Source organism: Rutidosis leptorrhynchoides, chromosome 3, assembly GCF_046630445.1.
Source record: "Rutidosis leptorrhynchoides isolate AG116_Rl617_1_P2 chromosome 3, CSIRO_AGI_Rlap_v1, whole genome shotgun sequence".
Lineage (NCBI taxonomy): Eukaryota > Viridiplantae > Streptophyta > Magnoliopsida > Asterales > Asteraceae > Rutidosis > Rutidosis leptorrhynchoides.
The window spans coordinates 23,227,278-23,240,409 of record NC_092335.1 but is presented as its reverse complement, the minus strand read 5'-3'; the positions used below and the strand labels follow the sequence as shown (position 1 = coordinate 23,240,409).

The window sequence follows — 13,132 nt, the reverse complement described above, 5'->3', positions numbered from 1 at the left end:
GTTGGTATCTCGTATCCAAATCAATGAAACTGATTCGATAATTGCAGTCAGTTATTTTAGGTAGTGATTATGTGATCCCAAAATATCAGCGACTTTGGTGACATCCGCAAGTTATTAGGTAGTGATAATGTGATCCCAAAATTGTAGCGAAACAGTTGTCATTTATATCAATGATAAGGATCTTTATTTTAAATTTTACTCAAAAATATAAATTTTAAAATTTTAAAAAACACATTTTTAACAATTAAACATTTTAAGGAAAACATTCTTCACTGTTTTAAGATTAAACTTCAAAATTTATATATTATACGTATAAAAAAACTCACAATTATGAATTTATGAATGGCTAACATTAACAATGAATAAGACTATGAACTGATTCCATATAACAATTACCTACACAATAGAGTCTGATCCGGCTACCATGGTGAATTGAATATGAAGAGATTGGATAACAATTACGTATTTACCAGCATATGAGTAAATTTGTTAAACAAAAACTGTGTAACGGTAGTTTATACACCTAAACAAAGTTGAATAAATATAATACAGTTATTATCTGTAAAAACGATATATTTATAATCCAGCAATTGAATCGTTCGTCAACCTTTCGATAAACGTAGAAAAGGACCAGGAAATATTCAAGCGAGTTCAAGCAATTAGAGTATTTTGAAAACTGATTGGCAGATGATCGGTATGAACCGTCGCCGTCCGCTAACAGACTTATTCACCGTAGAAATTTCCGGCTATATTTTAAGAAGTCGCTAGGTTATATGAAATTTATATCATTATGTGTATGAAAATATGGCTGATTAATTAGTGATGCCCGCGTCATCTATTACGGCGACTGGAGGCCATAATCGCCGCCTTGAAGATGAGGTTTGCCCAATTTTGAAGAAAGAGGAAGTGTGTTTATCTGAAGAGAGAGGATTTGTATAATGAATGTCGTAACTGGTCGTGGATTTATTAATTCATGATTTAATTGTTTAAGAATTGGCCAATTATAAAAGGACAGATGACAGGTTATGAGTAAAAGGGAGTAGGTAGTAGGGTAGAGAGCCACGTGGCATATGCATAAGAATTATAATAGGATATAGATAGATAGATACTATATGCGGGAGTATGGCTGAATTTTAAAAATTTGTTAAAAACATTCGCACTTGAAGGTCCTTTAATATCAGTTGATACTTTTATTTTACGTAATTCTTAGTGTGGTTTGCATCTACATGATATCATTAACTATCAAGTAGTTAGTACAAATATAATAACACTGAGTACATAAAATAACTACACAAAATAAATTAGATCAGAATTGTTGCACAAAATTAAACATAAATCCTAAAACTTGGTAAACTCTAATATATTAGCTATCGCAAAATGATAAATAAAAATATTAGCTCTAACCAAGTCACTTACTCGATTGGTAAATGGGCTACTTGCTGCCAAGGAGAATGGGGTCACTTATAGGAGATTTAACAGTTTTACACTATATGTCCATTAAGCTACCAGACTTCTAGAGTGTTGAGTGGGTTCACGGGCCCCCACAAGGTTATGTGTAGCTCCGCCCCTGTATGATATAATTACGCTTTAGAGTTCGTGCGTTGCACGGGTGATAAAAAGAATTATGCCAAATTATTTGAGTTTATCAAACAACTATTGTTGAGTATAAGTATGTATTCAAGTAATATCTTTAGAAAACATTATTATACAAAACCTTAGGAAAACTAAAATATTCAAACTTCGATGAACAATGTGACATAACTAAAGGAAATCACAAGTACAAATACAATGAAGTCTAATCGTATAAGATGATAATCAATTGTCGACACTATACTTTTCTAAAGAAGCAGTGTTCAAGTTCTAACGGAATGAGATACATCTTAAATGTAATAAAACAACCGTAAATTGAGTATGAAAAAGGTTACACTTAAATGGAGACAAATCAGAAAAAATCTTTTTGTTATAAAAGTCATGGATGCTAATTTTATTATTATTATAAACATTGTATAGTAGTTTTTTTTTTAGTATATATATGTGTGTTATGAGCACATAAGGTGTACACCAAAAACATATATTAAACACATACTTCTCTCATATTCCCTCTATATACTTATTAGTAGTCTACAGTCAAGAACCAGGCCACTAAAGGAAGTTATAAGCCTACAAAATTATAACACGTTATCAGCACGAAGTGCTCTGTATAATCAATGTTTATCTAAGCAAGCACACGTCACTAATCTAGGTAAGAAATTGTTTAACTTTTATTAACTCCACTAACATTTATATTTATGTTATTTAAGTTATATATGGTCGGTTCTACCACCTGAATTATATTTCTGTAATCTAACTTTTATTAACTCCACTAACATTTATATTTATGTTATTTAAGTTATATATATGGTCGGTTCTACCACCTGAATTATATTTCTGTAATCTAAATTTTATTAACTTCACTAACATTTATATTTATGTTAAGTTATATATGGTCGGTTATACCGTCTGAATTATATTTTCTGTAATTTAACTCTTATTAACTTCACTAACATTTATATTTATGTTATTTAAGTTATATATGGTCGGTTATACCGCCTGAATTATATTTTCTGTAATCTAACTCTTATTAACTTCACTAACATTTATATTTATGTTAATAAGACCTCATGATTGTACGCAACACGTCATTTGACAACACGGTACTTTATGTACGCAACACGTCATTTGACAACACGGTACCATGGGTCGAGATTAATTCCGATCAATACGAATACGATGAGGTCTTTATATGTTATCTAACATTTATGATTACTTATGCAATTAATCATTATTTATTTCATGCATACTAATGTTTATTCTTAAATTTATAATCTTAAAAGTTAAAATAAGAAAAAGTAGTTTGTATTTTTATTAAAAGTAAATCTTAAAAGTTAAAATAAGAAAAAGTAGTTTGTATTTTTATTAAAAGTAAATCTTAAAAGTTAAAATAAGAAAAAGTAGTTTGTATTTTTATTAAAAGTAAATCTTAAAAGTTAAAATAAAAAAAGTAATTTGTATTTTTATTAAAAGTAAATCTTAAAAGTTAAAATAAGAAAAAGTAGTTTGTATTTTTATTAAAAGTAAATCTTAAAAGTTAAAATAAGAAAAATATATTATAATAATATATATTATAACTTAATATATATTATAATAATATTATTAATAATATAATATGAACCTATATTCTATCCTTCCCTTATGGTTTTATTATTTGTAATCATACCATTATTCCTTTGTTTGCTACTTATGAATCTAAACTAATTCTAATTTCATGTTGTTATTTGTCTATAAAAAAAAAATTGATTATGATTATGATTATGATTTATGTGGTTTATCTTTCTGAAATTAGAAAATGTCAGACTTATCAAAGCTTGAGTTTGATGCCTTAGACGTATCGGGAACAAACTACACATCATGGGTTATGGACGTAGAAATAAATCTTGGATCATTGGGTATTCTAGAAACTTTAAAAGAAAATAATACTTGTTCCGATCAAGATAAATTAAAATCAATTGCTTTTATTCGCAAACATATTGATATCACTTTAAAACATATGTTTCTCACTATTAAAGATCCACATGTTTTATGGGAAAGTATCAAGAGTAGATTCGATAATCAAAAGGAAATATTACTCCCAGCTGCGAGGGAAGAATGGAGAAATCTAAGGTTCCAAGATTTCAAAAAGGTAAGTGAATACAGCTCGGCCATGTTCAAGATCCGTTCAAAGCTTCAATTCTGTGGTCAAGAAATAAGTGATGCTGATATGATGGAGAAAACTTTCTCCACAATGCATTCTGCAAACATAACTGTGCAAGAAAATTTAAGATTGCAGAATTATAAAACTTTTTCCAAACTTCAAACTTATCTCTTAGTTGCAGAAGTTAATAAAGAATTACTGATGAAAAATCAAGAATCTCGTCCTACCGGTGCGCTAGCATTTCCTGAAGCTAATGCTATTAACAATAATAATAATAAAAGAAGAAATGCACATGGACGAGGGCGTGGACAAGGTCGTGGCCATATTGGCCAAAACCATCATCATGGAAATTACCATAACAATAATAAAAATCATAACTATGTTCGAAATCACCCTTATGGTAATGGTCGTGGTGGTGGTCGTGGTCGTGGTGGTCGTGGTCGTGGACAAAGAAATAATAATCCACAAAATTATAAAATTCAAACACCATACAATCCCACACATCACAATGTTGAAGAAGGCTCTTCAAAGAATGTTGAAGATTCTTGTTACCGATGTGGTAAAATTGGCCACTGGTCTAAAAACTGCCGAACAAATCAGCATTCTGTTAATCGGTATCAAGAATCCCTAAAAGAAAAACGAAAAGAAGCAAATCTTGTGGATGACCTTGATACAAAAATCACTGAGCCAAGTTGTGACTACTTTAATGAATAAATTTATAATATCTATATCTATATATATATATATATATATATATATATATATATATATATATATATATATATATATATATATATATATATATATATATCCTATTATATGTTTCCGTTAAGTAAATGGTTGTAGATTTTCAATCTACACCATATCTAGTTTACTACATATTTCCTTATTATGTGCTATCGTTTGTAACATGTTTTGAATGTAATATATTGATGAATTATGTACTCATTATTTGTTTCTCATATTTTTTTTGAAGTTCATGATGTATACTGCTGGAGTAAAAAATCAGTCAAATGGTGGAGATATTTGTATTGCAGACAGTGGTGCCACTCACACCATACTCAAATCTAAAAAATATTTCACAGACTTGAAAGCAACGGAAGGAACTATACATACTATATCAGGTCATGTGGACTTAATAAAAGGAATGGGAAAGGCAAAATTCATGTTACCAAATGGTACGAATTTTCTGATAAATAATGCCATATTTTCTCCCATGTCAAAGAGAAATTTGTTAAGTTTCTCTGACATATACCAAAATGGATATGATTATCAGTCAGTGACAACAGAAAATGAAAAATATTTAAGTATCACTGATAAGAATCGTGTAATTGAAAAACTACCAAGACTTCATTCTGGTTTACATTATACACATATAAATGTACCTGAAGTAAATGTGGTAGTTAAAGAAAAATCATGTGATCCTGTAATGATCAGTTTGTGGCATGAGAGATTAGGCCACCTAGGATCAACAATGATGAAAAGAATAATACAAAATACATATGGACATCCATTGGCGGATCAAAGGATCCCTCATGATGCCCTTATCCCATGTACATCATGCTCACTTGGAAAGTTGATAATATGACCATCACCTCTTAAGGTTGAAAAAGAATCACCAATGTTTCTTGAAAGAATTCAAGGTGATATATGTGGACCAATTCATCCACCATGTGGACCATTTTGATATTTTATGGTTCTAATAGACGCATCTAGTAGATGGTCTCATGTTTGTCTATTATCAAGTCGAAATATGGCATTTGCAAAATTTCTTGCTCAAATTATTAAATTGAGAGCACATTTTCCTGATTATACTATTAAAAGGGTGAGACTAGATAATGCCGGTGAGTTTACGTCTCAAGCATTTAATAACTTTTGCATGTCTATTGGGATTATTGTTGAACATCCCGTTGCCCATGTGCATACACAAAATGGTTTAGCTGAATCAATAATTAAACGATTGCAGCTAATAGCTAGACCATTGATAATGCGAACAAAACTCCCAGTATCTGTAGGGGCCATGCAATTTTGCATGCTGCATCATTGATTCGCATTAGACCAAGCGCAAGTCATACATATTCTCCCTTGCAACTTGCTTTTGGCCATCAGCCAAATATTTCCCACCTTAGAACATTTGATTGTGCGGTTTATGTCCCTATCGCACCACCACAACGCACTAAAATGGGTCCTCAAAGAAGGATGGGAATATATGTTGGATATGAAACATCTTCAATAATAAGATATATTGAACCCATGACGGGTGATGTTTTTACAGCACGTTTTGCTGATTGTCACTTTAATGAAATATTATTCCCTAGATTAGGGGGAGAAATAAAAAATAAAGAAAATGATGTTTCATGGTGTGAACCTCAATTAATGTATCTTGATCCTCGCACAAAAGAATGCGAGACCGATGTTCAAAAAATAATGCATATGCAAGAACTTGCGAATAAATTGCCTGATGCATTTACAGATACAAAAAGAGTGACTAAATCATATATACCAGCAGCAAATGCTCCAGCTCGAATTGAAATTCCAAAAACTGGCAATAATGTCATTCTTGAGTCTTTGCCACGCCAGAAACGTGGGAGACCAATTGGTTCCAAAAATAAAAATCCTCGAAAAAGAAAATCAGCTGATAATGAGGTAAAAGAAAGTGTTCAAGAAGAACTATAAATCAATACTCCTTCTGAAGAGGAGATTGATGATATCAATACGGAATTTTCAATCAATTATGCACATTCAAAAATATTATGGAACCGAAATGAAATGAAAAATCTTGATGAGATATTTTCATATAATGTTGCATATGACATCATGAATGATGATGATGATCCAGAACCAAAATCTGTCATGGAATGTCAAAATAGACATGATTGGGATCATTGGAAAGGAGCAATACGAGCTGAATTTGAATCGCTCAATAAAAGAAAAGTTTTCGGATCTATCATTCTCACACCTAAAGATGTGAAACCTGTGGGATATAGATGGGTTTTTGTACGAAAAAGAAATGAGAAAAATGAAGTTACAAGGTATAAAGCTAGACTTGTAGCTCAAGGTTTTTCTCAAAGACCAGGAATTGATTATGAGGAAACTTATTCTCCTGTTATGGATGCAATTACTTTTAGATACTTAATCAGCCTGGCAGTTTCTAAAAATTTAGAAATGCATCTCATGGATGTTGTGACTGCTTATCTTTATGGATCACTTGATAGTGATATATATATGAAGATACCTGAAGGATTTAAGGTATCAGAAGCAACCAATGCAAAACCCAAAGAAATGTACTCAACCAAGTTACAAAGGTCTTTATATGGGTTGAAACAATTGGGTCGCATGTGGTATAAACGATTAAGTGATTACTTGATAAGCAAAGAGTATACCAATAATCTTATTTGCCCATGTGTTTTCATTAAGAAAACAACATCCGGATATGTGATCATAGCTGTTTATGTTGATGATCTTAACATCATAGGAACAAATAAAGAGATCCATGAAGCCATTCAACTTCTAAAGAAAGAATTTGAAATGAAAGATCTCGGAAAAACCAAGTATTGCCTTGGTTTACAAATTGAGCATATGCCTAATGGTTTACTTATACATCAAACAACATATACTGAAAAGATTTTAAAACGTTTCAATATGGACAAGGCAAAACCATTAAGTACTCCTATGGTTGTTAGATCACTTAATGTTGACACTGATCCATTTCGTCCCTGTGAAGATCATGAAGATATCCTGAGACCAGAAGTACCATATCTTAGTGCAATTGGAGCTCTTATGTATCTTACAAATTGTACAAGACCTGACATTTCTTTTGCAGTTAATTTGTTGGCAAGGTTCAGCTCAGCTCCTACCAAAAGACACTGGAATGGGATCAAACACATATTTCGATACCTTCGAGGAACTACTGATTTAGGATTATTTTATTCTAACGAATCAAAACAAGATTTGGTTGGTTATGCAGATGCAGGTTATTTATCTGATCCACATAAAGCTAAATCTCAAAATGGATATGTATTCCTAAATGGAGGTACCGCAATATCATGGCGTTCTCAAAAACAAACACTTGTTGCAACATCATCAAATCATGCCGAAGTGATTGCATTACATGAAGCTACTCGGGAATGTTTTTGGTTGAGATCAATGACACAACTCATTACTGATTCTTGTGGACTGAACGCGATAAAAGTCCAACAACTATATATGAAGATAATGCAGCTTGCATAGCACAGATGAAAGAAGGGTATATCAAAAGTGACCGAACAAAACACATACATCCTAGATTCTTCTCATACACTCAAAATCTCATTAAGGACAACGTGATTGAAATTAGATATGTTCAGTCCAGCAAAAACTCTGCCGACCTTTTCATCAAAGCACTTCCAACTGCTATTTTCAGAACACACGTTCATAATATTGGCATGAGACATGTTCAGAAGATGTAACAATTCAGGAGTTGCCTACTTGAGGGGGAGTCAAGTCTATGCTGCACTCTTTTTCCCTTAGCTAAAGTTTTATCCCAATGGGTTTTCTTTAGCAAGGTTTTTAACGAGGCAGTACTAGTTATTCTATAATAAAATTGTCATCCAATGGGGAGTGTTATAAAAGTCATGGATGCTAATTTTATTATTATTATAAACATTGTATAGTAGTTTTTTTTTAGTATATATATGTGTGTTATGAGCACATAAGGTGTACACCAAAAACATATATAAAACACCTACTTCTCTCATATTCCCTCTATATACTTATTAGTAGTCTACAGTCAAGAACCAGGCTATTAAAGGAAGTTATAAGCCTACAAAATTATAACACTTTTTGATTTATTATTTATGTATATATTAGATTTTGAGCACGTTACTTGTGTGTAACTCAATATTTTGTGTTAAATTAAAATGCACATCTATATAAGTGAAAATCTAAAAATAGTAATTTTTTTATATATAATAGCTTGCAAATACACATATGCAAACAGAGAAATGGTGCACTGTTGTTATTAGTGTAAGGTCACTCCCTATCGTAACTAAATTATTCATCCTCTTAACCTTCCACATCAGCGCCACATCAACACCAATATTCTATAACTAACCCATAACTAAACACTTTCTATAATGGCTAAAAAAATATTCCTCTTAATATACAATGTACAAGCAATAAAGCATTAAGTCCAAACAATAAAAAGCCATTGGGACCCACAATTACTATAACCAACCTTCATACTTCCGTTAAATCCATGATGGAAGCGGGTAACTAAAGCGGGTAACTAGGGTAACTAAAGCGGGTAACTAGCTCGTGTCTATGGTTCATTACAGGTAATGACGGGTAATGAGCGGGTAACGGACGGGTAACTAACCATAGGGGGTGGTCTAACGGAGAGAATGGTGCTTAGTTATTGTTATTTCGAAGGGGTAAATTCAACCCACTTCAATAAGAATGAATCAATATGAGTAATATGTACGGTGCTTTGTTAATTTTTAAGGGATAAATTCAACCCACTTCAATAAGAATGGATCAATAGAAGTTGTGATGTGGTCCAGCGGTTGGTGGCTTGCCTCCTTTAGAGGAGGTTAAGAGTTCGACCCCCGTTGGCTACATATTAAAAACACAATTTCATCCCTGCCATGAAGTATCTACCCATGGCACCTTTCCCATATCGTTTGGGGGGTAAAGGGGAGGGGGGTTTTACTTGGCCGTGCCCTTGGATCGGTTTCAAGGTTTCCTCCCGGGCAGCGATGGGGGCGGGGTTATTATCGCTGCATCGGCATAGTCGAAACGGGAGATGATCGCAACGGGTTGTTTAGTCCTCTCGGGTGATCCCAATCGCTGTTAAAAAAAAAAAATTAAGAATGGATCAATATGAGTCATTTACAACACATGGTCACCCAACAAAGTAAAAATATACATAATTTTCACACTTATTTTTAGTGACATTGGAGGAGCTTGTAAGCTATACATCTTGACTTCCCCTTTTGAAGTTGCTATATAATCAACTGTAAAATGTTTGTACACTTACAATCACAGGGTAAAATGTTAAACAGTGAGTACCTTACTTCTTTGTTGCAAACCTCCAATGTTTTAACTAAGCAACTTCATGATCACCATATGGATATTTTGAAACATTTATATCTGAATATCTGTCAATACTTGCTTAAGTTTCTCAAAGGTCATAAACACGATACCGATGCTGGGTACCACCTTATAATATTCAGGTAATATTCCTCTGTATAAGCCACGCAGGCCTTCAGCTTGTATTATGTGTCGAAAAGTTCCAAATACACCCGTCTTATAAACTCGAGCCCGGCCACCTACTCCTTCCAACTGCATCCGTCGCCTCACAAGATCCAAAGGAAATGATACTGCAAGATATAGCTCAAAGTGTATGTAAAGCGTTAGAGCACTAGTCATATACCAAATATACCCTCCAATATAGATAATAGTACCACCATATACTTGTAACAACTCAGAGACAGGGTAGGACCCATACAGTGCAAAAGTATAGTTTTTTTTTTTGGGTAAAGGGTTACCCCGGCAAATATTATTAAAAATAATAAAAAGAATGTAACAATGAGGAGCAGCTGCTACTAGCAAACCTAGCAGCCCAGCATAAACGACCCACTAGCAAACTAAAATAGAAAACTAGAACCAAAACGACAAATAAGACTCTAGCCTAGTTGCCAATCCGCTTTAACATCATTAGCCTGCCTCGTTGACTTGAACCGTATCGTCATCAATTTTAACCGCACATTCGATCTAATCAACTCGAAAACTTGATCCACCGTTTGATGCTTACCCTTAAACAATCGATTGTTCCTCTCCTGCCATATATAGTAGACCGTAGCAGCGTAACACAGCTTAACAACCACGATTGGAGACGAGTTGCGATGAGCTATTGGAACAAAAGTATCTCTGCAAACCTTCCAATCATCACTATCCATCCGAAATCTCATCAAGGAACAAACTCGCCTCCACACATGAGCCGAGAAAACACATTTAAAGAACAAATGCGAATGAGAGTCCATACAATCCTTGCAAAAAAAACATTTTAAAACCGGGTTAGCCCGTAAATCCCATGCCTTCAATTTATCTTGAGTTTTTAATCGTTCCCCCATAAGAAGCCACAAGAGAAACATACCTCAAACAAAAGAGGAACACCTCTCACATTTTTCGACTCCATAAACAAAGGTGGCTAGCCTGTAGTCACCCTACAAAAGCCAACTGCAAGTTTTCAAGAGCCATGTTAAATGTAACATGAAGTTAAAGAGAGATTATTGAAATTGATAACCATAATTGTTCTAAATGGTTCCCTGCCTCTTAGCAGCCAAAGCATCAATGATGGCTATAGGAAACTAACAACCAACAATTCAAACACCAACATTTTTTAATTGGTTTTGTTTTAAAACATTGTAATCACTAACCTGTTGATGATGCAATTCCCGAAAGACTGCCACACGCTAGGCTCACCATGACCGTAGAATCATCCGGTCTGTTACAGAACATTAACATCAGAGTTTGAAAATTATGAAATGTTGTGCACTAATGAAGAAAATAGATAGATATCAAGTAACAGTTACCTTTGTAATTGCCAAAAAGATCTCGCAGTATCGTAAACTGAAAAGCTAATTGCTAAGTTGGGACCCACACCCTGTAATTCATGTATTTAGAAGGAAGAAAAGCATATACATAAGATAACTAAACACCATCAATTACAGAATAAATACCAATAAACAAGCACCAAGTCCTTTGTAAAGTCCAAAGATGCCCTCTTCCCTGCTAATGGTACATAAAGCATGCCATATACCTCTATAGTAATTTACTTTAGTCTGCAATACCAAAAACATATATATTTATATAAGGATTTTCCTATAAAAAAAAAAAATTCAGATCATAGTAATAGATTATCAAGTGTTGCAATTAAAATGTGGAGTACGCCAAAAGGTTGTGAATTACAATTTATTGGATCACAAATATGCATACGAGGGACACACCACAAATTCTAACCTGTGCTGAGAGACGTGTTCTAACGAGATCCAAAGGATACGTTACAGAAGCAGCAGTTATACCAGCTAAGCCACCACCTGCAAGTCTTACAAACACGTCTGTAGCAAAATTCGGTTCGTGAATTCCCACTCCCGGCATCAATTGTAGTAACTGCAAAAGTTAAAGATGTTGTCACATTACAACGAAATCTGCTAAAAAAATATATGGATGGTAAAAGATATTCCAGCAAAGCCCTTTTTCTAATTACATTCTTATATCGTTCAAATGCGTAAAAGCTAATAGATGAGTAAGGCAACCGATGAGCAATCGTGACCAAATTTCCCTTCCAGAATGCGCGAAATCCTTCTTCATTAACAATACGTGTAGCTTCACGCCATATACTAGCCTTTTTCAAAGTAGCAACATCAGAGTGCATTCCTTGTACCTGCACAATTAAGTTATAAATACCTTAAATTAGGTTTAATGTCATGTATAGCAATAGTAACAATCTATTAATTAAACACTACGCATATTAATTCCCTTAAATTAAGTTTGGACTGTGATCCTAATAATGAATCATAACACCGATATTACTTCTTCTGAAACCTATAGTTAACAACAAGAACTATATTTGAATACACAAATATATACGCACAAATAAACAGGACTTGACTTATTTAAATAAATTTATATTTCAATCGTATAATTTGAAAGTAATGACCTGAAATAGAATAGTGAGGCGAGCAAGAGGAGCGGTGCACGTTTTGCTAACGGCGCCGGCGACACCACCGGCGATGAGTTGAGAAACCGCTCCGATCTGCGATCGGTGATGTTGTACAGGCCGAGTGACCAATTTATGGGGGGATCCACCGCCTTCAACCACCCCTACCCTTGCATCCGTTTGCATATCTCCGTTCTATATTTATTTTCTCGTTATCTAATAATGGAAAGTGATAATGTAAGTAAACAAACTGAGAAGAGAATTTGAAATTAGAAAGCCTAGATGCGAGCGGTTTCACGAATCACGAAGCAACTAAATTCAAAATTCAAAATTCAAAAAAGAAAGAAATGCTGTAGTAATAATAATATTGTTTTTTCGTTATTTTGCGCAAAGGCAGAAAAGCAGTTCATGGTTTTCTGTGTATCCAATTTTGGCATTTTGGACCATGCGTGGTTTTGACGATGACGCTATTAAACAACGTCGGACCCCACATTACTCCTTTATTTATTTATTTATTTATTATATGGAGATATTCTCACACAATAATCGAGTATTATTAGAAGAGTAAAAGGTTAAAATAGGTGTGTGAGGATCAAAAAAGTGTGTGTGAGAATCATCCCCTTATATTATATTATAATAAATTATTAATTATTAATTACTCTTATTATATTATATATAAAGTTTCCTATTCGTAGCCTTAA

At 33.4% G+C, this 13,132-nt stretch overlaps 1 protein-coding gene across 1 annotated transcript; it reads right to left on the bottom strand.

Annotated features, from left to right (window-relative positions):
- Positions 1 to 9,582: 9,582 nt before the first annotated feature.
- Positions 9,583 to 12,694, bottom strand: LOC139895845 (uncharacterized). The gene is made up of 7 exons (XM_071878396.1): positions 12,432 to 12,694; positions 11,979 to 12,155; positions 11,732 to 11,881; positions 11,452 to 11,553; positions 11,305 to 11,375; positions 11,149 to 11,216; positions 9,583 to 10,089 (listed from the first exon to the last, which is right to left on the bottom strand). Exons 1-7 carry the CDS (start codon positions 12,615 to 12,617, stop codon positions 9,854 to 9,856), a joined length of 990 nt encoding a protein of 329 aa, XP_071734497.1. The 5' UTR covers positions 12,618 to 12,694; the 3' UTR covers positions 9,583 to 9,853.
- Positions 12,695 to 13,132: the final 438 nt, after the last annotated feature.